The sequence below is a fragment of the Hypanus sabinus genome, chromosome 15 (genome assembly GCF_030144855.1).
Source record: "Hypanus sabinus isolate sHypSab1 chromosome 15, sHypSab1.hap1, whole genome shotgun sequence".
Classification (NCBI taxonomy): domain Eukaryota; kingdom Metazoa; phylum Chordata; class Chondrichthyes; order Myliobatiformes; family Dasyatidae; genus Hypanus; species Hypanus sabinus.
The window spans coordinates 83,321,862-83,342,652 of NC_082720.1; the positions used below are offsets into that span (position 1 = coordinate 83,321,862).

Here is a 20,791-nt window from a genome sequence, read left to right on the forward strand (position 1 = left end):
ATATTGATACTGGAATCATTCATGTGTATAGTACATAATGAACTTTACAAATGATTAAATTTTAATCCTGTATTGACTCTTCATATGTGTGCATATAAATTATTTGTAATACAAGCATTGGATCTTGAAAGTTAGTTGTAAAACTTATTTGGATTTTAAGCAGACATCTTTTGTCTTTTGATCAACATCTTTTGAGTTTACATGCACAGAACCACTGACCACATTGCCTGGTTATGAGTTGTGCAAGGAATGAACCAATCAAAAGTAAGACATAAAGTTACATAAAACTATGCAGAAGACCATGAAAGAAGTTAGATTATCTTACAAACTAATGCGCACTGATATGGGTTTATTATATTACAACCTATGGAAAGCAATTTTTTTAAATAGTAAGGGCCTAGATTAATTAAAATATCTTGTTAGCTTAACTGAAACACCTTAACCTCTTGGAAATAAACAATTGCATTGATAAAAGTGTATTGGTAATGCTCCCCAACTCTTTCTGCAGTACATTGACAACTGCATTGGTGCTGCTTCATGCTCCTAGGCTCACTGTATCAATTTTATTAACTTTGCCTCCAACTTCCAATCTGCCCTTAAATTCAGTTGGCCAATTTCTGGCACCACACTCCCCTTTCTCATCTCTCTGTTTCCATCTGTGTCTACTGATATCTTTTATAAACTCACCAATTTCCACATCTATCTTGACTATACCTCTTCCCACCCTGTCACTTGCAAAAGTGCCATTCCATTTACTCAGTTCTTTCATCTCCGCCACATCTGTCCCCACTTCTTTCCAAGGTGATGTTCCAATGGGCATCATCAACTATTCCCATTTAGGACTACTATAGCTGAAATACACAGTCATAGCCATGGGTAAAGCAGTATTGTTTAAAGATGGTTAAAAACATCTATTGATATTCAAAATCAGTGGATTCTGGATGGCAGGCTCAGGTTACACGTGCAGTTCCCCTTTAAGAGAATGGAAGCAGGGAAGACATGTCAGTCTATAGGTATGATTGAAATGCAGAGCACTTAGACCCCATTTCCTGACTATCCTGCTGGTGAACATAAGTCTCTGGAAAATAAAAGTGAAGACCTCAGAGCAATATTGCAGTACCAGAGGGACATCAAGGACTGCTGTGTACTTTGCTTCACGGAAACATGGCTAACTTCCACCATTTTACATGCAGCGCTGCAGCCTGAGAGCTTCAACATTCATTGCAGGCCCGTTCAGTCTTTTAATGATAGAGGAAGTGGAGTATGCTTTACAATTAAATCAGCATGATGTACAGACGTGGCAGTTCAGTCTCGATCCTGTTCACACAACCTGGAACATCTAATGGACAAATGTCATCCATTTTATCTGCAGAAGGAGTTTTCTGCCATCACACTGGCAATGGTGTATATTCCACCTCAGGCCCATGTCAAGCAAGCGCTGGAGGAGTTGAGCACCATGATCAGTAGGCACGTAACAGCACACCCGAATACCTTCCCTATCATTTCAACCATACCAGTTTGAAGAAGTCTGAACAACTACTATCTCCTGTAGAATCAGAGGAGCCAACACACTTGACCACCATTATACCACCATCAAGAATGCTTACCGTACCATCTCACGATTTAGAAAGTTCGATCACCTGGTGTATAGGCAGGTTTGTAATTCTTTCAGTTCCTTCATCTCCACCACATCTGCCCCCACCTCTTTCCAAGGTGATGTTCCAATGGGCATCATTAAATATTCCCATTTAGGACAACTACAGCTGAAATCTAGAGTCACAGCCAGCACCAGAGGTGAGAACCAAGAAAATTGGTCGAGGGAGGTGCAGGAGTACTTACAGGATTGCTTTGAGTTGGTGGACTGTAAAATATTCAGGGATTCATCTTCAAATCTGAATGAATATGTTACAGTTGGTAAAGAAAAATGCATCCTGTGAGACTGAGAGCATATTGAAAACTGAGAAAAAGGCTGGTTAGATTTCTGAGTTCGTGAGAGCAGGAAGCATCACTGATCTGGGCTTGGTGAAGGAGAGGGTTTGAGCTGAACTGAAACAAGGACTAATTGCTGAGTCCTGATTGTTTCGACATATAAATTAGGTCACTGTCTGTAATCCAACAAACACTGAGCTGTACATTTAGTTCCAAACTGTTCATAATAACAACTGGTCTGGGTTGCTGCTTGAGGAGACTGTTGCACTCTGCATCACCACAGAGAGCAGAGGCAGCAGGTTTCCATTTTCAACCAGGCAGTAACTTAGTACAGCTTATAATGAAGAACAAATGGCATGGTAGAAAGTCCACTCTGAAAGAGGACAGATGTATTAAGTTGTTGTGAATTTATACCCGAGTTAAAACGATAACTTATTTTCTAAGATTTAATTGGCCATCTCCTGCCAAACAAATTATTTGCCTCTGCAGGAAGCCAGTAACCTCCACGTGATAACAGATACCAGCAGACATTGCTTTAATCTTTCTTTCATGCTCTCCAGGAATTTCAGAAACATTAAAAGAACTTTGCTCTGTTAAATTCAGGTGACCTTCAGACAAATTATTTGCAGCCCGTCACCACAATTCATAATGGGACTCTTAAGACACTGGTTGATGCAATTTTTTTCTTTCTGATTAATTAGCCAGTTCAACTGAAAACAGTTTCCAGTGCTGATTGCATTGACCATCTCCCACACAATTTTATCTTTGATGTGAAATAAAATAACTGAAGGTTGGCACTGATTACAATATTTTTGAGGATATGCATGTGCTTGGCACCAATAAACATCAAAAAGTTAATTACAATGAATTTTGTTTGTGTTGAGGTGAAATGCATTAGGCTCAGAATGCTATTCACCATCAGCTCTCTGGGTCAGGAATGTACAGGAGAGGTCCATCTATTTTTGTTTCTCTAGCTATACACATAGAATTGGAAACAAGTGTGTAAATGTAGCCTGCTGTCCCTCTCCTACCAGAGGATTCCAGACCTGAGTGAAATTCACAAAACTGGAGGCAAACGGGCTAATTTTAAGCTTTTGGCCTTTTCAGAAAAAAGAGAGTCACTTTTACTGGTTTTATTTCTGCTATGCTATCCCTTTAAATCTAATTTGATTTGCTTGATAGTGCTTAATTCTATCTAATCAATGCACTTTACTTATAATCATAAGAATATTTATTGTCAACAAATTCCATAATTAATAATTTTTGACAGCCATGGAGACCGCAGTAAGTCCCATACTGGAGACTAAGCTGATTAATTCATCTCCGTCAAAGTGGCAATTGCAGGTATTTAAACCAGTCTAAGCACCTTTAAGATAAATTTAAGGAGGAAAAGAACTTGGGAGAATTTCCACTCCTAATTTCTTTCAGCAGCACCTATCAGAATAATTGACTGAGTGACAATAGAGCTAGGCTAAATTTGATTGCTTTAACATTCAACTGACACTCAAAGGACGGTTCAAAATGTATGAGGAGATTTGGAAGCAGGCAGAGGGGACAGGGAAGGATATCATAGCTGCACATGGGCTCTTAAATGTGGCAAAGTCAATGCACCAGCTTCCTCATTTAACCCATGTATATGTAGGGCATCCCTTAGGGCAAAGTTTAGGGTAATCTCAGGGCAGTAATTGCTATTTCAGTATATTACCAAGTGTTTAAAACTTCAACTCAATGTACAGCTACCTCCTGAGCACCTAGGAAGGTGGTAGTTGGACAAGGTTGAAGCTCAATTTGCATCTTGAGTAGAGTGTATAGAAGTGAAAGGGTACTTTTAAAAACTGAGGCCACCATGTACTATAACTTTGATACATTGTTTTATCAGACTCTGTCCTTTAGTTGAGAGTTACTGCAATTTATAGATAGTGATACGTCTCTATTTGCTGCACGCTAAAATATAAAAGAGTATACAAATACCACACTAACTGATTTGGTGAAAATTTATTTTCACAGAAATGTATAGGGAAATAGTTCAGAAAGTTTTGGAGAACTTTTTTTTAATTACATGAGCTAAGTTTGGGAAATTTGCAGTCAATTGGCAACTTTTAAAGAGATAATTTCTGAGTTGCGTTTTGTACTTCCCCGTGGCAATATTTCTAATTGTTAATCCTGTACTGAGAAATTGTACTGAGAACTTGGAGGATCAAAAGGTAAGAAAATAGGTGACAAGTGTAACAGTAGATCATCCAGAATTCAATTTATCTCAATATCACACCTGTTGTTGCCTCATAATTATTGAGCGACTTTGGCTCTACAGCAAGGTTAGTGAATTCCAACATATACCATGCTCAGTAAAGAAACTTCCTATTGCAGTCCCAATTTTCAGCTATTTCCAAATCTTCTCCAGTTGTGCTCCAAATTATTTAAGAATAAATGTTGCAATGTAAAAGACATAATAATCTGCAATGAAGACAACACATTCTATTAACATCTCATTTTAACAAGAATTAAGTTGTGTGAAAGCTCCTTTCAGTCCCTATTAGGAAGTGTTATCTGTAAAATAATTAGCACCTTGTAACATATTTGAATTTATTTTTGCACATTTTCACAGATGACTTCTTAATTTTTCAGCTGACTTGACCAACTAACAAATAACTGAAAAAGACAATAAACATGTCTATATTAAATCCATTTATAAAGAAAAGATAAGATTGTCGCTATTAGCACCAAAAAAATTGCTTTTCCTTTTTTTCCTCTTCTATGCATTAAGTGTGAGAGGACAGATCCCAAATTGCTTCCGAACTCTCATTATTTGTACTCTGAAAACTACTTGGAACTGTGCAAGAAGTCTACCTCCCATCCTGTCTTCGCTGTAACCTGTTTGATGTCCATTTTCTTTTAGCTGAAGTGATGGTTGCAAATGAAAGTTCAGCATAAATGTATCTCTATTCCAAACCTTATATTCAACCACTCTCTGACACCACAGGTACTCCTGAAATCTATCCCCAAACCACATTTGTTATCAATAATTAGGACCATGGAAGACTTGCTTTTTATTGAATGTCGGATGAGGGGATAGAAGAAAAACTAATTGTTAACTCACATTATGATTATCTAATCTGCTGTCACATACTTCTGAATGTTTTTGTTGTTGCTGAGTGTCGTCGAGTCGCCTGCTAAGTTATGGTGACCCTATGGATAGTGTAGATGTCAATGGTGTTTTCTGTGGCAAGATATGGAAGTAGATTGCCAGGGTGATTACATGTCATAAAATAACGTATGTCCTTAATTACACGATACCCCTCTTGAATTCAGCATGGAAGTGAAATGACTGATATGCCAAAGATATAACCAGTCTTTTTTCTTGAAAAATATTAAATCACAAAGTAGTTCCATCAATGGATTAAAAGTAGTCCATAAAACTCAAGGTTTAAATGAATGCCATGAAATACTTGAAATTTATACAGATAATTCATTATGATCTAGGAATAATGGTGCATAGTTCCCTAAAGGTGGAATCTCACATGGATAGGGTGGTGAAGAAAGCTTTTTGTATGTTGGCCTTTATAAATCAGAGCATTGAGTATAGGAGTTGGGATGTAGTGTTAAAATTGTACAAGGCATTGGTAAGGCCAAATTTGGAGTATTGTGTGCAGTTCTGGTCACCGAATTATAGGAAAGAAGTCAACAAAATAGAGAGAGTACAGAGAAGACTTACTAGAATGTTACCTGGGTTTCAGCACCTAAGTTACAAGGAAAGGTTGAACAAGTTAGGTCTTTATTCTTTGGAGCGTAGAAGGTTGAGGGGGGACATGATAGAGGTATTTAAAATTATGAGTGGGATAGATAGAGTTTACGTGGATAGGCTTTTTCCATTGAGAGTAGGGGAGATTCAAACAAGAGGACATGAGCTGAGAGTTAGGGGGCAAAAGTTTAAGGGTAACATGAGGGGGAATTTCTTTACTCAGAGAGTGGTAGCTGTGTGGAATGAGCTTTCGGTAGAAGTGGTAGAGGCAGGTTCAGTATTGTCATTTAAAGTAAAATTGGATAGGTATATGGATAGGAAAGGAATGGAGGGTTATGGGCTGAGTGTGGGCCAGTGGGACTAGGTGAGAGTAAGCATTCGGCATGGACTAGAAGGGCTGAGATGGCCTGTTTCTGTGCTGTAATTGTTATATGGTTATATGGTTATATGCCATTTGCATCTACTGATAAATTCTTGTTCATCATACAGTTCCAGGTAGTTACCATTCTCTCAGGTCAAACAAGATAATGCCAACTTTTCAACTTCACAGAGCCCAAAAACATTTGGAGAAGGAAAAGGAAGCAAAGGATGGAACAGTACACCCCACGCACCCCTTATACAATCTCTTCTCCCTCATACAATCTCCTCTCCCTCATCCAATCTCTTCTCCTTCATACAATCTCTTCTCCCTTCTGCCATCTGGGAAAAGGTTCCGAAGCATTCAGGCTCTCACGACCAGACTATATAATAGTTTCTTCCCCCAAGCTATCAGACTCCTCAACAGCCAGAGCCTGGACTGACACCTTGCCCTATTGTCCTATTTATTATTTATTGTAATGCCTGCACTGTTTTTGTGCACTTTATGCAGTCCAGTGTAGGTCTGTAGTCTAGTATAGCTTTCTCTGTGTTGTTTTTTGTTTCATAGTTCAGTCTAGTCTTTGTACTGTGTCAAGTAACACCATGGTCCTGAAAAACGTTGTCTCATTTTTTCTATGTGCTGTACCAGCAGTTTTGGTCGAAATAACAATAAAAGTGATTTGACTTGACTTGACTTGACAGTAAAACTAGTGCGGAGAAAACATTAATACAGAAAATAGATGATGAATACATTTTTAAAAAAGTAATAAAAAATAAAGCCATGTATAAACAGAAGGACAGAGGCTGGTCCAGATGATTTTGTTCATTAGCTACTACAATCAGACAGTTGTGGATTTCAACTTTAGGACTTATCTTTCCAACTTGCCTCCTTTATCTCAATTACTGAACACCTTTGTTTAAAAGAATCAGTAAAACTTTGGGATTAAGACATCATTCATAAGTTTGAAAGAAATAGTATGATCGAAAAGGGGAAGGTGAGTGATATAAACAAAGGGCTTTAGGTACAAGGAGTGAGACAACAGCTGAGAGAAAGGATCAGTGGGAAAACGTCACACGATTCATGGAGCACTTTTCTCAGTTCTACTATATATTGAGAAGATTTAAAGGCATCATATACATACGTACATATAAACATTTTGATAATATCATAATAATAAATGTAAATTTCCTTAAATCTTTGACATGGAGACTACTGCCCATTGTCACATATACATCCATTAAGGGCTTAATATGCATTATGCTCAAGATTGTCATATTGACAGCAAAGGATTTTGATAACATTGGATGAACATAATACAAGAACAAAGCATTGATTAATGTTGACAGCTGAACATCAACAAAACAAGTAAGACTAAACTATCAAGCTTCTGGTAGTTAATAAAACCACATAGCCTGAAGCAAAATGTATAAGTGGCCATTACTTCACAAAGAACAGTTTATCTCATTGCTCCTCATTATCAGAAAAAAAAGTTAAATGGATTAAAGTTTTACCATATAATGTAATCACATCACCCTTAACTTATTTAAAAGCATCAGTATATGCTCTATTAAAATAGCAGGTTGCATTTGTTAGAACATATGGCAAAATATAATTGTATAGTTAAATATGATCATTTCTTGTGTACAACACTGGAGGGTGCTCCTACAACTACCCTGCTGTTCGTTAGATTTCTTTTAAACAGACCTTTCTTGTCTACTTTATTTATAGTTAAATCAAATGCATTTTCTTAAAATTAGTTGCAGTTTCCAATGGCTAGCCATAAAATTCTAGTAGATCGTTGCTGTATTTCTGAACCTTGGCCACGGTAGGCTCAAATGCTTGGCTCAAGCAAACTCTGCCTCCTGCTACCAAATTAATTTAGCGAAGAAGACAAAAAAAGAAAATGATGAGTTTAATTTAGAAACTGCCAGCAAGTCTCTTTCCTACTCTCCAGGGCAACAGCTGGGTTTAAGGGCCTGAAGAGGCCCTTAAACCCAGCTCCAGGGCAATACGTATATACAGGAATAGAATATTGTCTCCATCCATTCCACTAGTCAACCCTCAACTGCGCGCGCACGCACACACGCACGCACGCACGCACGCACACACACACACACACACACCTGCTCCTGTGTCAGCTTGGGAAGTCCCTCTGAGCTGTGTTGCTACCAATGAGCTATCTCTCCATCAACCCAACTGCTCCTACTAAAGTCAGGCTTACTAGAGGACTAAGATTTGCCAGGTCAAAAATATTTTATTGTATTTTCCATTGAACGTTGTTGTGGACACTGAAACCCGCAAGCGAAACACAGTATTTTTGCAATAAAACAACAGCAAAATCATGAAGGTGCTAGAAATTTCAACTGTTCATTAGATCAACATGAAACATTAACTTCCATACTTCCCCCACATATAATGCTTGAACTGCTGAGTATCTCTTGCACCTTCAGTTTTCATTAAAACACTTCAACAAATTGACTGTCCTTGGTTGATGCCGTCAGTGACATCGGATATTAAATATACTATAACTTCCCCTCCTTCTCTGCTCAGATAAACCATTCATAGCTAAGTAGATGGCAAGAAATCTCTCTCTGAAATGTGCTAACTGGAAAAAAAGAGATACCAACAAATAACTTACTTCTGCTACTTTGTAGTTTTTACTCAAATGATTCAACATGTTCAGGGTGGAAAAGGACCAGTTTGCATCTTTCAACCACAATACTGCTTTGCATTGCAAAATATTCAACTTATGTAATAATATTATAGTACACAAACAAACTTCTAACAATTCCTAAACAGTCTTAAGTTCTTTAGGCTGAAGTTAACCCAATGCAATACGGGTCCCAGCAGGACATGCTGCCAACATGAATTAAATGTGTGGTTTAAAATGCTTAAGCTTGTGCTACACTATGTGTACAGTAGCCATTTTACCGAGTTAAACATATTTACAGAGGATCATAATAATACACTTCTTGGACAGAACTTACGGAATGCTGTGTAGAGTTCTTCTAGTGTCAGCATCCTGTCATTATTGTAGTCATCGTACTGAAGAAGATCAAATAAGTTGCAGTCAAATGGGTCGTGATCAAGGGCATCCTGTGTCATTGCCTGACAAAATTAAACATGGCTTTAGTAAACTTAAGAAAATACAAACATCTGACTTTTATCACCGTGTGGTTTGTTGAGAACCTAGCAACATTTGACTAAGGACATAAATTTCCCATTAATCTTTTTCAAACTCTGTTTTTAGAATCTCAACCTTAAAATAAATATGTTTTTAGTCTACTGATGCTGCTTTCCCGGAGCTGAATGTTAGCAGGAGTTTTAAAGACAAACACTTCTGTTTTTTGGAGCAAAATATTTTGCTGTTCTCCTCAGCTGGGGATGAAGATTAACTATATGTTACAGTGAATCCCGGTATAAAGGTCAAGCAATGCACATTAAGCAGCAATTCATTGTGCATTTGATACAGAGTTTTATAGATATTTCAAAACAGTCTATAATTAGAATAGTGTCAGAATTTTGAGACAATTTAGATTTTGATGAGCTGAAATTTTTGGTTAGTTTCAGTTGCAATAGCAAAGGAAACTGAGAAGAATAATTGGTACTCACTGCTCCAGATTGCAGTACCTTCCAAAGCATCGCTCTTTCCCTCCTACACAAACTATGTTTCTCACCTTCACAGAAGCACTTACAGTTATTTTTCACACACTTTTCTCACACATTCACGTACACAGGCAAAATCAGAGAACTCCAGGACAATACAATGCAAAATGATATTATTCTTGGCACACTGAAGCTTGTCTTTGGTCCCTCTGTAATTGATCCTTACACCTCCATATCAATGGCACAGCACCTTGGTTATTATTTCCTAAATCGTAGAGTGCTGGTTCTCTGAGAAGTATATCCAAATTGTCCCTTTAACTAGCTGTTAACAAATTGTCCTTGGAATTTTTATTGCACACACATATGTCATATAAAATGTGCAAGTTACTTTTGAACTTGCCACCACCATCCTTTCAAAATAGGTAACCTAGATCACACAACTCTGGCTGGCATAACCGAGAAAACAGATTACAGTAAGGGCAAATCTGGAAGGACTCGAACAGCTTTGAAAATCATTAATCAGACTTCTTTAAAAACATTCATTGTGATGCACTTAATGCATCATAACTAATGATTTTTAAAAGTCCATGCTGTTTACTAATTTAGTATGATAGGTAGTTTTCTTGACTATGATAATTGAATTAAGAACTGCAATGGAAAGTTCTGAAATGTAAGAATTTTAAAAAAAAGTTCATTGAGGAAATTAAGAGGTACAAGCGTCACAGTTGCTGACCAACCCATACCCAGTGAGGGCAGTGCAGCCTGCGGTGTATTACTGGGTTGCCTGTTCATCAGGATTTTAGTGCAAAGCCAGCATTAAATACTGTTAATTGGCTGAACACATCAGCAGGGAGCTAATGTCAAAGAGGGGCAACTCCATTTAAAGCTAGGCTGAACCTTTAAAGGGTGGGCTGCAGAGAATGCAGGCAATCAGTCCAAAAAGAACTTGAGTGAGGGGACATGAAGAATGCCATTTTATTAGAAAGAACAGAGTACAATATTTGTAAATAACAAGTCAGAGAGCCATAGAGAAGTACAGCACAGAAACAGGCTATTTGGCCCATCTAGTCCATGCTGAACAATTTAAACTGCCGACGTTCATTATCCTGCACCAGGACGATAGCCCTCCGTACCCCTACTATCTATGTACCTATCCAAACTTTCAAATCAAGCTCATAAGTACCACTTGTGCTGGCAACTCATTCTATACTCTTATGCCCCTCTGAGTGAAGAAGGTTCCCCTTAAAACTTTCACCTTTCACCCTTAAGCCATGACCTCTGGTTGGTGTCCAAGTCAACCTCAGCAGAAAAAGCCTGCTTACATTTACCCTATCTATACCCCTCATAATTTTGTGTACCTTTATCAAATGTCCTCTCAATCTTCTATGTTCTAAGAAATAAAGTCTTAACCTGTTCAATTGTCCTTATAACTTAGGTCCTCCAGACTTGGCATCTTCCTTGTATATTTTGTGGAAAAGTGTTTATGGAACCAGAGGAGATAGCAAAGGTACTTAATGAATACTTCAGTATTCACTACGGAAAAGGATCTTGGTGATTGTAGGGATGACTTACAGTGGACTGAAAAGCTTGAGCATGTAGATATTAAGAAACAGGATGTTCTGGAGCTTTTGGAAACCATCAAAGTTTCAAAGGTCGAATTTAATATCAGAGAAATGTATATGATATACATCCTGAAAGTTGGATAAGTTGGGACTGGACAAGGTGTACCTCAAGCTAAAGTGAGAGGCGAGGGAAGAGATTGCTGAGACTCTAGCAATGATCTTTGCATCATCAATGGGGACGGGAGAGGTTGCGGAAGATTGGAGGGTTGCAGATGTTGTTCCTTATTCAAGAAAGAGAGTAGAGGTATCGCAGGAAATTATAGACCAGTGAGTCTTACCTCAGTGGTTGGTAAGTTGATGGAGAAGATCCTGAGAGGCAGGATTTATAACATTTGGAGTGGCATAATATGATTATGAATAGTCAGCATAACTTTGTCAAAGGCAGGCCGTGCCTTACAAGCTTGATTGTATTTTTTTGAGGATGTGACCTAACACATTGATGAAGGCAGAGCAGTAGATGTAGTGTAATATGGATTTCAGCAAGGCATTTGATAAGGTACCCCATGAATGGCTCATTGAGAAAGTAAGGAGGCATGGGATCCAAGGGGACATTGCTTTGTGGATTGAGTACTGGCTTGCCCACAGAAGGCAAAGAGTGGTTGTAGACGGGTCATATTCTGCATGGAGGCCAGTGACCAGCGATGTGCATTTCTTATACTCCATAAGCAACTCATTTGTTTCTACCTGCCTGTACCTGCTATGCACCTCCTTTTTTTTCTCTTAACCAGGGCCTCAATATCTCTTGAAAACCAAGGCTTCCCTACACTTGCTATTTTCACATTTTATTCAGACAGGCACAAATGAATTTTGTGCTCTCAAATTTTCTCTTTTGAAGGCCTTCCACTTATCAAGTACACCTTTGCTAGAAAACAGTCTGTCCTAATCCATACCTGACAGAAGTGATGCAAATGAGGAGAATTACCCTATGCTCAGGTGGTCATCCAGATTTATGTTTAGAGGACAAGTTGGTTAAGATAGCCATTGGGGTCATAATTGGTTGAAGATGCTATCAGGTGTTCAAGATCCTCATGAATGTTCAAGATGAATAAGGTCACAATAGATTCAATATTTTACCATGAGTGTTGATAGTCTCACATCACAAATATGACAATCGGAGGTTGTATTATACTTCACACACTTAGCAACACTGTAAGCCACACACAAATACACTTACTACCCATACAGGTCAGAGACAGTATTAACCAAAGACCTTTCAGTTGCGATAGCTGCATCTGCCAATCACTTTGCATGAGATTAACTAATACATCTCACTTCCTTTAACAAAATAAGGTGATGCACAACTGGAGTCTGCAGTAGACAACCAGAAAAGGATGGACGTAGGTGCATGTACCTTTGATCTGATGGGTTTGACCACTGGAATAGTCTGCAGCAGGTCTCAATTCATTGAAGATATTTGGAAACTTAGACCTAGCCTTTCTTGGTGCCCACCACCCTTGCAACCCATAAGTCTGCCTTACAATTGCACCATTACTTTCTTATTTCCCTCTCACGACAACACCACTCAAGTCTTTCTCATTGCAGTTTCCTGCAACCTCGCCATATACTGAAAGAACAACTCGAAGTCTGAGACTGAGAAGACTGACATTTGATTTCACACATGCAACCACAGTCTCAGATAATGACAGGGCATTATTCTAAGAAAGCTTAGAAACTGGTAGACTCTGAGCACAAGGAACCTGAAGCCAAGAGAGTAACTAATGATACTGTATGTGCCAACTCATTTGCATGTGAAATTGTTCACTCGACAACACTGGTGAAAATTCTGATGGACAAAATCTCCTGTATATTAAGGCATGGCTGAATAGGAAGTGAACAAGAAAACCAAAGTTTCAAATTAACAACAAAAATCTCCATTATACAGTTTAATACAGGTCTGGTTAATGGTAGTCCATAATACAGCAAGGAAGTACAATATAACCTTTTAAAGATAGATTAGATTTACTTGCCACATGCTTTCTCACTAACTCCATTAGTATAACTTTCTTTTTCTTCATTTACTATCTAGTTTTCCTTTAAATACACCCATTCTCTTCACCTCAACCACTTTCCATTAGTAATAAGTTCAACATTCTCATCAAAATATTCCATTTTTAAATATTCAGTATTATTTTGCATACTAGTCTTCCCTGGGTTCTTTGGTTTCCTCCCACATGCCAAGGAGTTGCTTGTAGGTGAATTGGTTGCTATGAATTATCCTTGTGTAAATGGGTGACGGGAGAATCATCAGAGAGTGATGGGCATAAGTGACCTTCAGGGGAAAAAATGAGGAATGGCATTCATAGAAACATTCTCAGAGCCACCTTAGACTTGAGGCTGAACAGCTTTCTCTTTCTAAGGTAGGTTATGTTTTTTAACACACAAGGCAGGTGGAATGCACTGCCATGGGTAATGGTAGAGGAGGATACATTTGGGACATTTAAGAGATTCTTGGATAGGTACATGAATGAAAGAAAAATGAAGGGCTATGTGGGAGGAATTATCTTGCATTCAGAAGCCAGATCAATAGTAGTATTCTGCCCAGAGGTCTGTAACTAGTGGTGTTCCGCTGTGATCTGCTTTGGGATTCCTGCTCATTGTGATGTTCATAAATGGCTTAGGTGAGGAAGTGGATGGGTAGTTAGTAAGTTTGCAGGTGAGGAACCAACTAGAGAGCAGGCCATTCTAGATTGAGCCATGAGGAAGGGTTAGTTAGCAATCTTGTCGTGCGAGGTCCCTTGGGTAAGAATGACCATAATATGGTGGAATTCTTCATTAAGATGGAGAGTGACATAGTTAATTCAGAAACAAAGGTTCTGAACTTAAAGAAGGGTAACTTTGAAGGTATGAGACATGAATTAGCTAAGATAGACTGGCAAATGATACTTAAAGGGTTGACGGTGGATACGCAATGGCAAGCATTTAAAGATCACATGGATGAACTACAACAATTGTTCATCCCAGTTTGGCAAAAGAATAAACCAGGGAAGATAGTGCACCCGTGGCTGACAAGGGAAATTAGGGATACTATCAAGTCCAAAGAAGAAACATATAAATTAGCAAAAAAAAGTGGTACACCTGAGGACTGGGAGAAACTCAGAAACCAGCAGAAGAGGATAAAGGGCTTAATTAGGAAAAGGATAAAAGATTATGAGAGAAAGCTGGCAGGGAACATAAAAACTGACTGTAAAAGCTTTTATAGATACGTGCAAAGAAAAAGATTGGTCAAGACAAATGTAGCTCCTTTACAGTCAGAAACAGGTGAATTGATCATAGGGAACAAAGACATGGCAGACCAATTGAATAACTACTTTGGTTCTGTCTTCACTAAGGAGGACATAAATAATCTTCTGGAAATAGTAAGGGACCGAGGGTCTAGTGGGATGGAGGAACTGAGGGAAATACATGTTAGTAGGGAAGTGGTGTTAGGTAAATTGAAGGGATTAAAGGCAGATAAATCCCCAGGGCCAGATGGTCTGCATCCCAGAGTGCTTAAGGAAGTAGCCTAAGAAATAGTGGATGCATTAGAGATAATTTTTCAAAACTCCTTAGATTCTGGATTAGTTCCTGAGGATTGGAGGGTGGCTAATGTAACCTCACTTTTTAAAAAAGGAGGGAGAGAGAAACGGGGAATTATAGACTGGTTAGTCTGACATCAGTGGTGGGGAAAATGCTAGAGTCGGTTATCAAAGATGTGATAACAGCACATTTGGAAAGAGGTGAAATCATCGGACAAAGTCAGCATGGATTTGTGAAAGGAAAATCATGTCTGACGAATCTTATAGAATATTTTGAAGATGTAACTAGTAGAATGGATAGGGGAGACCCAGTGGATGTGGTATATTTAGATTTTCAAAAGGCTTTTGACAAGGTCCACACAGGAGATTAGTGTGCAAACTTAAAGCACACGGTATTGGGGGTATGGTATTGATGTGGATAGAGAATTGGTTGGCAGACAGGAAGCAAAGAGTGGGAGTAAACGGGACCTTTTCAGAATGGCAGGCAGTGACTAGTGGGGTACCGCATGGCTCAGTGCTGGGACCCCAGTTGTTTACAATATATATTAATGATTTAGATGAGGGAATTAAATGCAACATCTCCAAGTTTGTGGATGACATGAAGCTGGGTGGTGATGTTAGCTGTGAGGAGGATGCTAAGAGGATGCCGGGTGACTTGGATAGGTTAGGTGAGTGAGCAAATTCATGGCAGATGCAATTTAATGTGGATAAATGTGAGGTTATCCACTTTGGTTGCAAGAAGAGAAAAACAGATTATTATCTAAACGGTGGCCGATTAGGAAAAGGGGAGATGCAACAAGACCTGGGTGTCATTGTACACCAGTCATTGAAGGTGGGCATGCAGGTACAGCAGGCGGTGAAAAAGGCAAATGGTATGTTGGCATTCATAGCAAACGGATTTGAGTACAGGAGCAGGGAGGTTCTACTGCAGTTGTACAAGGCCTTGCTGAGACTGCACCTAGAATATTGTGTGCAGTTTTGGTCCCCTAATCTGAGGAAAGACATTCTTGCCATTGAGGGAGTACAGAGAAGGTTCACCAGATTGATTCCTGGGATGGCAGGACTTTCATATGAAGAAAGACTGGATTGACTAGGCTTATACTCACTGGAATTTAGAAGATTAACGGGGGATCTTATTGAAATGTATAAAATTCTAAAGGGATTGGACAGGCTAGATGCAGGAAGATTGTTTCCGATGTTGGGGAAGTCCAGAACGAGGGGTCACAGTTTAAGGATAAAGGGAAGCCTTTTAGGACCGAGATGAGGAGAAACTTCTTCACACAGAGAGTGTTGAATCTGTGGAATTCTCTGCCACAGGAAACAGTTGAGGCTGGTTCATTGGCTATATTTAAGAGGAAGTTAGATTTGGCCCTTGTGGCTAAAGGGATCAGGGGGTAAGGAGAGAAAGCAGGTACAGGGTTCTGAGTTGGATGATCAGCCGTGATCATACTGAATGGCGGTGCAGGCTCAAAGGGCTGAATGGCCTACTCCTGCACCTATTTTCTATGTTTCTATGTTTATTTTTACACAAAGCATGGCAAATACATGGAATGCACTTCTGGGGGTGATGGCACAGGCAGATAGATTTAAGAGACTCATAAATCAGCACACAGATGAAAGAAAAATAGTGTTCTCTGTGGGAGTGAAGGGTTAAATTGATCTTGGAGCAGGTTAAAAGGCTGGCCTGTACTGTACTGTTCTTTGCTCTATACAATCCCAGGATTGATAATAATAGTTTTTTTTTGTTTATAGCATTGAATTAATAGCTCCCAGGTTTAATGGTTCAAAACATATATGCTGAAGTTCAAAATAGCAGTGATACATCTCGGCTTTCTGCATAATTGCAAACACAAATTGATCAACTCTCCCTTACATATCCAAGACCTGGATGACTCTTGGCACTCACTGAATCCAGTGGTGGGCAGTAGACACCACTGTCCAGCCACTTATAGTTCAACACAATGACAATCTATTAGAGATTCTGCCTCTCACTCTAGCTACCAAGATTCAATCTTGACCTCTGATGTTGAGGGTTTTCTCTAGATATGTCCTTCTACACCTATGTCCAAGGTGTGTGGGTTGGTAGATTACTTGGTCGTTTGAAATTTCCCTTTCTGTGTTGATGTGTTGCAGAAACTGGGAAACTGATAGAAATGTGAGAAAAAAATGGGTCAGTGTAAGATTAACACAAACAAGTGCTGATGGTTGTTCAGGATCATGCTGAAAGGCTTGTTCCCATGCTGTATTACTTCATAGTATCACTCTTATGTTAAGAAAAATCTAACACAAAAAAAACAATGCCAGATTGTCAAACTTTCAATAAGCTGGCAAGACACATTGTCAAATTGCTTTCTTCGAGTTCACTATTAAGAGGAAGAAAAGGTAAGTAAAATAAGTCCTTGCAAGAGAGATTCAGATCTTGATATTTACCTGTTCTAGTTCACTGTTGTCAACAAAACCATTACTATTGATGTCAAGCTCTTTGAACATGCTTTCCACTAAATGCCTCTTGAAAGTTACTGTATCTGTTGTTATATTTTCTTGCTGGTAACACTTTTGACTCTGTAGATCCAATAAGATGTTCTTCAGTCTGCTGTACTCTGCCAGTTTACACCGTTCTCCTGGACAAAAGACAAGACATGCAAAATTATTTATTTTTGTTTAGGGTTGTGTCATGATTAAGATTAGGACTGCATTTTAGATGTCAAATAAGATTTTAGTTAGATAATTGGTAACAACAATTCTTCTCTCTGTTACTTGTTTTCAAGTATAACAACTAGGTTTAGGCGCTGTGGAGTACAACATTAGTGTAAAATACTGTGATTGCATGTTCACATTAGTGATGATATTCTACCTGCACTGATTTAGCTGTAGTGGTGAAGTCAAGAAATGAAGCACTTGAGAAAGAGTGCAAAGTTATTTGAATACTCTCATGTGGGAATTGCGTCTGATAGGATTTCTTGATTACACAACAAGCTAAAAATGATTTCCTCTTAAACTTTCAACAGCAGTGCAATGTGCCCGCACTGTGCAAGCATAACAATTTCAAATAAAATGTCCACAAGATCAATCTAATTTTCATATTATTTTGAGATAGACTCCCCAAAGGTTTTTTCAAATGGTAATTATAATTAGTTGTTAAAGAATTTTCACTGAAGGCTTTCAATTTCAATAACACTAGTTCTCTTTATTTTAATCCATTTTAGAATCAAAATCACGAGGAAATGCATTAGAAATTGCATTTGACTGGAGAGAAACAGACAGAAAATAAAACAGAAAGAGTAGATCAAGCTGCATCTTTAATGGTGAGGGAATCAGAATTTACATTTCAGCAAAGGAACCCTTCATTAGAACTGCGAAGTTGTGAAAATAGCATATTAAATTGTTCAGAAGGGAAGGTTGATAAGAGCAATGGAGACATCTTTGAAAAAGTGCAGAGTTTGTCACGAGTGCATTATGTAAAACACCAGTACTGCAGATGGAAAAGAAAAATAAACAAATTATAACATAATGATATAACCACATCTGCAGGAAGAGAGGAAATAAAAAAAACAGTGATTATTTGAAATTGTTCATTTATGATTTAGTTCTGTAGGATTCACCATAACCAGATGGAAGATGAAACACAGTTCATCAAGCTTCAGGCACCAAGATATATTAGGTATATTTAGAGTAATAAAGGAGGCTGGAGTCAGAGGTCAGAGCAGGAATAGAAGGAGAGTTAAAGTGACAGGTGACCAGAGCTCAGAATCACCTTTGTAGACTAAATGGAGGTATTCTGTAATACAGACACCTAAACTGCAGTGGAGGGGAGACCACATCTTAAGTTCTGAAGGCAGTGCACTTAGTTGGAAGAAGTACAAGCACTTTGCTACTTCTTTGGTTACCTGGGTGGTAGAAAAGGAAGGGGTGTTGCACCTCCTGCGGGCACATGGCGGAATATTGTGTAAAGGTGAGGAGCTGTTGGAGAAGGAGAAATAGACCAGAGATTGGGTGGAGTGGGGGAAGGATAATGATCGTTTCAGAATGCTGAAAAAGGAGGTGGGTAGAACTGTTTGATGATGGAAACTAATTGGTAATGGTGGAAAGTATGAAGAATAACCCACTTAATGTAAAGACTTGTGGGTTGACAGGCCAAGACCAGGTATGTGGGAAATGGATGCAACATCCTGATGACTATGGATAAGAAAAAAATTGGTTGAAGTAACAGAAAGACACTGGTATAAAAAGTCTTATGATCAGAATAAATAGATACACCACAAGTGGAGAGATGGGATAATGGAACAGGAAATGGTTGCAAAAAGTAAGACTGAGGAGATACATATGTCAGTGAACTTAAAACTCACACTGCTAACTAGCCTACACCTTCAGATGGAGAGAGAAGGGAAGAATCAGATATGGGTTATATAACAATGAGAGAAGGTTAGACATTGGCAGCAAAGATGAAGACCTTTTCAGTTCCATATACTGTAAGTGGACCAAGCAATACCATTCCAGTCACCAATATAATGAAACACGTCGAGGGAGGAGACCTGAAGTAAGATCGTTCCATGTATCGAACATAAAGACAGGCACAGCTTGGACTCTTGGATGTTCCCATAGCTATACCTTTGACAAAGAAAGAAGGTAAAATTAAAGGAAAAGTTATTTCATGAAGAACAACTTCAGCCAGGTGAGTGAGTGGTCGAAAGGAACCATTCAATGAAAGTATAAGGGCCCTCAGACCAGCCAGCTGTTGGATGGGGGTATAGAGGGCAGAAGAGATCAGGAATTTATGTATGTAAATGGGAAGGGATGCATAAAGAGAGAAGGGAATGGAAGGAATAAATAAGTTCTCTAGGGTAATAGTAGGCTTGAACAATGGGTTTAACAGGATAATAGAGGAAGGCTTTGGTTTCATAGTAGTGAATAAAAAGAACACAATACCCTGAAGAATAATTCAAAACATTAATATACATATATTAGCATAACAGCATAGAAGTTTGCTGTAGCATGAAATTTATGATTATTCAATGGTAGCAGCTATGTTGTTAAACAAGTAGCACATAGAAATGGATTTTCAATTTATTGGTTTAATCTCACAGTTCATAGAGGGTCTGTACTATAACACCACACTGGTTTCAGGTTCCCTATAACAATTTATTATCCTTTGTTGTCAAAATGCAATGTTGCTTTCTCTCAGGAGTATTTTTCAAGAAACATCTTTTTTGACAATCTCTTGGCACTGCCAGTGAGATGCAACAAATGACTGTTGCTATAGGAAACAAATCAGCATGGTGTCTCCAACAGCACCTTTGATAGAATGTAGCTTATGCTACAAAGTTGCAATTTCTGTAACTTGTATAAATTGGAAATAATTTTTGGGCTTTAACTTCTTTTTCAAATGCCAATGAGTCCTTTATATGAATGTTCTACCTAGGGTTTCAGGAAGTTTAATTAAATTATGGTTTATCCAGTATACCGCTATGTTAGATGTGTTTAGATATTCTGAATAGACATAAATGGAGCTTTTTTGATTTGGTGAGGGGTAGGACCTGTCTAGTAGTCAGTTCCAGACTCCCCGCCACAGTAGAATAAATAGTTTCCCTATGCTCCCTAGCAATCCTTCAGTTATCAGTTACATCACCCCATAATCTCAACCTCAAACAGAACATACACATTCACATTACTTAACCTTTTCAGCCCAAGTGCCGCATCAACTAGGGAAAATGAAATGGGTTATATTCGCCCACTCTCAGAAGAGGTTGAAAGGTAGGCACAACATCACGGGGTATAGGTCCTGCACTGTGCTATAATGTTTGATGTTTCAATTTATTGTACATGAGATCTGTAAGAACAGCACGTGGAAGAGAGTTTTATCCCTTCAAAAAAGGCTTATTTTGAAAACAGTATTTAAAGTATAGGGCCAATACCTAGCCCACCAGATGGTCCATTTGGAGAAACAATATAATATCATGAAGCTTTCCTTTGATGGAAGCTTAATTATTAAGCCCAAGTTATTTACACTAAGTGAAACAAGGAT

At 38.5% G+C, this 20,791-nt stretch overlaps 1 protein-coding gene across 4 annotated transcripts in view; it reads right to left on the reverse strand.

Annotated features, from left to right (window-relative positions):
• LOC132405639 (follistatin-related protein 5-like) overlaps positions 1 to 20,791 on the reverse strand; it is a 683,401-nt gene that overhangs the window by 221,549 nt on the left and 441,061 nt on the right. For all 4 annotated transcript variants that reach the window (XM_059990615.1, XM_059990616.1, XM_059990614.1 and 1 more), the window contains 2 exons: positions 17,200 to 17,390; positions 9,014 to 9,134 (listed from right to left, as the gene is read on the reverse strand). In XM_059990615.1, the coding sequence (XP_059846598.1) occupies positions 9,014 to 9,134; positions 17,200 to 17,390 (312 nt within the window). The remainder of the gene's footprint in view (positions 1 to 9,013; positions 9,135 to 17,199; positions 17,391 to 20,791) is intronic.